This window comes from Parus major, unplaced genomic scaffold (genome assembly GCF_001522545.3).
Source record: "Parus major isolate Abel unplaced genomic scaffold, Parus_major1.1 Scaffold353, whole genome shotgun sequence".
NCBI lineage: Eukaryota > Metazoa > Chordata > Aves > Passeriformes > Paridae > Parus > Parus major.
The window spans coordinates 13,924-18,102 of NW_015379289.1; the positions used below are offsets into that span (position 1 = coordinate 13,924).

Genomic DNA, 4,179 nt, shown 5'->3' on the forward strand with positions numbered 1-4,179 from the left:
CTCCAGGGCCCAAAGAGCCCCCCCAGCCCCTGCTGCCCCCCCCCAGCGGGCTGCCTTACTACTGGAACGTGGAGACCGACCTGGTGTCGTGGCTGTCCCCCAACGACCCCAACTCCGTCATCACCAAACCCGCCAAGAGGCTCAAGGGGAACCCAGGTGGGTCTGGGAGGGGTCCCCCAAAGCCCGAGAGGGGATCTGGGGCCCCTGGGGCGCTGCCTGAGCCCCGGCTGCCCCCACAGAGCCTGAGGAGCCCCCCGAGAGGAGCCACGAGAAGGAGGAGCCGCCGCGGGAGCGCCGCTTTCACCGGCGTGAGGAACTGGCGCCGTACCCCAAGAGCAAGAAGGGTATGTGGGGGGGTCCCCCGCGATTTTGGGGGGCTCTGAGTGTTCCAGGGGTCACCACCCCCCGAGCCTGGGCTGCACTGACCCCCTGTGCCCCCCCAGGCAGCCGCAAGGACGAGGAGCTGGACCCCATGGACCCCAGCGCTTACTCAGACGCACCCCGGTACGGGAGGGGATAAGGCGGGAGGGGTTTTGGGGTGCCCCAGGTTTTGGGGGGCCCCAGTGACCCCTCTCACGGTGTCACGGCAGGGGGACGTGGTCCACGGGGCTCCCCAAACGCAACGAGGCCAAGACGGGCGCGGACACGACGGCGGCCGGGCCCCTGTTCCAGCAGCGGCCGTACCCCAGCCCCGGCGCCGTGCTCCGCGCCAACGCCGAGGCCTCGCGCGGCAAGGACTGAGACCCCCGCAATCGGGGTCCCCCCGATCCTCCGGGACCCCCCCAAACTGGCACCGTCTGCTCCAGGAACCTCCAGAGCTCAGGGGAGCCTGGGCGAGCCCCTCGAATCTCGCTGGGCTCCCTCAAACCCCAGGAACCCCCAAAGTTCAGGGGCTCCCCCGGGGCCCCCCAAGCCTGAGGGGATTCCCTCAAACCAGGGGGGACCTTTCAACTCTGCCAAACACCAAGGGGTCCCTCAAATCCCCTGGAACACCCCCAAAACCTCAGAGGATCCCCCCAAACCCCTCCCAGACTTCCAGGACCTCTCACACACCCCGAGGTCTCCCTGGGCTCCCTCCTTTTGTTGCAATAAAGGCGCCGCAGCCCACAGAGAGTGCAATGAAGGGGGGCTTTATTGGGGGGTCCTGGGGGGCTGCGGCACGGGGGGGCCGTGCCTTGCACACCCACGAGGGCTCTTGCACAAGTTTCAGTCCAGGAGATGGAGCCGGTGCAGCTCCTGGCTGGGGGGTCCCTCCCCCTGGCTCGGGGGTCCCTCCCCCTGGCTCGGGGGTCCCTCCCCCTGGCTCGGGGGTCCTTGCACACTCAAGGGGGTCCCCACTCCAGGCTCCTGCAGCTCTGCCTTGTCCCCCTCATCCCCCCACGAGGGTCTCCGGGCCCCCCCCCGGCGCAGCTGACAGGCCCGGGCGTAGGGCGGGGCGATGGGGGGGGCAGGGGGGGGCACGTAGGTGTAGGGCTTGTCTGGGTCCAGCTGTGGGGAGAGGGCCCAGTGCAGCCCAGTATGGCCCAGTGCCTCCCAGTATGGCCCAGTGCCTCCCAGTATGGCCCAGTGCCTCCCAGTGCAGCCCAGTGCCTCCCAGTACACCCCAGTATGGCCCAGTGCCTCCCAGTACGGCCCAGTGCCTCCCCTGAAGCCACCAAAGGTAAGCAGGGAGTCCCCCCAGAGACCCCACTGCCCTCCCAGTCCCCCCCAGCACTGCCCCACCCCACAAGGACCCCCCAGTCCGTCCCAGTCCGTCCCAGTACCTGCAGGGGGTAGGTGCGGTCGGGGTCGTAGGCGCTCAGGTCCCCGCAGGCCACGAAGGGGACAATGACACGGGAGGGTCCCGAGAGCTGGGACAGGGCCAGGCCTGGGGGTGGCATTAAATGGGGGCTGGGGATTCCCCCTCTCCAAAATGGCAGGGACCCCACCCCTCAGAGACCCCAGAATCCTCTCAGGGACCCCAAAATCCCCCCAGGGACCCCTCAGTGACCCTCACCTGCCTCGGGGTCCAGCAGGGGATTGTCCATGGTGGGCACGAAGCCCTCGGGGGGGCTGTAGCCACGACACACCACGAAAGCCTCTGCAGGAGGGGATTGGGGGGTACCCCAAACTCAGGGGGGTCTCCCCAAAGCTGAGGGGGGTCCCCAGATATTGGGGAGGGGTCTCACCAATGCTGGAGTTGCGGCTGCTGCGGGGCTTGGCGCAGGTGACGTCGGGGAAGAAGAGGCGCAGTTGGGAGTAGAGCAGGGTCACATCCTTCCCCCGGAAAATCTGGGGGAGCCAGGGGGGTCAGCACCCCCTTTCTGGGGCCAGGGGGGCTCCGGACCCCCCCCATTTTGGGGGGATCCTTCCATGGACTCACTTTAGCCACGAAGGTGCCGCCTTTCTTCAACACATGGGTGGTGATGTTCAGCGCCTAAGGGAGGAGAGACCCCCCAAAAGGGGGATTTGGGGGAGTCTGGGGGGGGTGATTTTTCCCTCAGGGGTTTGGGGGCTCCCCAGGAGGCTGAGGGGGGAATTGGAGGGGGTTGAACCGCACTTACTGCCAGCAGCAGCTGGGCCTGGATGTACTCGTCCAGGTCGTGCAGCCCTGTTACTGTGGGGGCAATTTGGGGGTCAGGGGGGCTTTGGGGGGTTCAGGCGTTTCCCAGGCTCCAGCCCCCCAAACTCACCGTCAGGGGCCCCGTCACAGACCACCAGGTCGGCCGGGTGCCCCTCAAAGTGCCGCTGGATCTCCTGGGCTGTGGAGGCCTGGGGGGCACAGCGGGGAAATGGGGTTTGGGGGGCAGAAATGGGGGACTGGAGGGGGAATGTGGGGATCTGGGGGTACCTTGGGGAGGGAAAAGGGCATCTGAAGGAGACCTTGNCAGAAACAGCGCGGGGAGCGCGGCCCCCCCCAACATGGCGGCGCCCGTCTGGGCCACGCGCGCGCCCTTCGCGGTGCCGCGCGCTGATTGGCTGAGCGCCCGTCCCGCTCCTTTGGCTGATCGGCCGGGGCGGGGTCACGTGATGAGCGGCGCGGCGGCACGGCAGGGCGGTTACCGGGGCAACGGGGGCGGGGCCAAGGGGGCAGCGCGGTCACGTGAGCAGCTCGGCTTCCGGGGGATCCGGGACAACCGGGACCGAACCGGGACCGAACGGGGGTAACCGGGACCGTATTGGGGCAACCGGGACCGAACCGGGACCGAACGGGGACAACCGGGACCGTACTGGGGCAACCGGGACCGAACGGGGGCAACCGGGACCGTACTGGGACAACCGGGACCGTACTTGGGTTACCGGGAGGTTACCGGGACTGCCGGGGGCATCCCGGGGGGTTCTTGGGGCGCTCCGCGTTTCCCGGGGACGCTCAAGAACGTCGAGATCGTTCTGGGATTACCGGTGGGAGTTCCGGGGCTCTCCGGTGTTACCGGGAAGTTCCAGGGGGCATTCGGGGGATTCCTGGCACGTTCGGGGCTGTCCCGGAGGGATCCGAGCTCTCGGGGGTCCCGGGACTGACCAGCCCCGTCCTGTGCCCCCGCAGCTGGGTCCCGGGGGTCTGTGGGGCTCCCGGTGTTCTCCCGGTGTGTCCCGGTGTTCTCCCGGTGTTCCCGGTGTTCTCCCGGTGTTCCCGGTGTTCTCCCCGTGTCCCGGCCGGGCGATGCCGCTGCCCGTGGCTCTCCAGTCCCGCCTGGCCAAGCGGGGGCTGCTCAAGCACGTGGAGCCCGGTGAGAGCGGGGGGGGTCCCGGGGCGGGGCCGGGGGCTGTGAGGGTGTGGGACAGGGTGTGGCATGGGTGGGGCACTGGGTGTGGCACTCGGCACTGGGTGTGACATGGGTGGGGCACTGGGTGTGTCACCGGGTGTGACATGGGTGGGGCACTGGGTGTGGCATGGGTGGGGCACTGGGTGTGGCACTCGGCACTGGGTGTGGCATGGGTGGGGCACTGGGTGTGGCATGGGTGGGGCACCGGGTGTGGAACCGGGTGTGGCACTTGGCATTGGGTGTGGCACCGGACACTGGGTGTGACACTGGATATGTCACCGGGTGTGTCGCTGGGTGTGGCACCGGGTGGGGCATGGGTGGAGCACTGGGTGTGGCATGGGTGTGTCACCAGGTGTGGCACTGGGTGTGACACGGGTGGGGCGCTGGGTGGGGCACTGGCTGTGGCATGGGTATGGCACCGGGTGTGACATGGGTG

General features: G+C 68.6%; 2 protein-coding genes across 2 annotated transcripts in view; one reads left to right on the top strand and one right to left on the bottom strand.

The window, feature by feature from the left end:
* The window catches only part of PQBP1 (polyglutamine binding protein 1), a gene marked incomplete at its 5' end in the record, with an annotated part of 9,291 nt that extends 8,172 nt beyond the window's left edge, over window positions 1–1,119 (top strand). Inside the window, 4 exons of the mRNA XM_015616124.1 lie at window positions 7–156; window positions 240–344; window positions 444–504; window positions 591–1,119. Coding sequence (XP_015471610.1) covers window positions 7–156; window positions 240–344; window positions 444–504; window positions 591–741 — 467 coding nt within the window. The remainder of the gene's footprint in view (window positions 1–6; window positions 157–239; window positions 345–443; window positions 505–590) is intronic.
* FTSJ1 (FtsJ RNA 2'-O-methyltransferase 1) overlaps window positions 1,115–4,179 on the bottom strand; it is a 7,138-nt gene continuing 4,073 nt past the window's right edge. The window contains exons 3-9 of the mRNA XM_033511565.1: window positions 2,673–2,862; window positions 2,544–2,596; window positions 2,363–2,416; window positions 2,169–2,271; window positions 1,997–2,080; window positions 1,764–1,867; window positions 1,115–1,488 (exon numbers count right to left, since the gene is read on the bottom strand). Of these exons, the coding sequence (XP_033367456.1) occupies window positions 1,207–1,488; window positions 1,764–1,867; window positions 1,997–2,080; window positions 2,169–2,271; window positions 2,363–2,416; window positions 2,544–2,596; window positions 2,673–2,862 (870 nt within the window). The 3' untranslated portion in view covers window positions 1,115–1,206. The remainder of the gene's footprint in view (window positions 1,489–1,763; window positions 1,868–1,996; window positions 2,081–2,168; window positions 2,272–2,362; window positions 2,417–2,543; window positions 2,597–2,672; window positions 2,863–4,179) is intronic.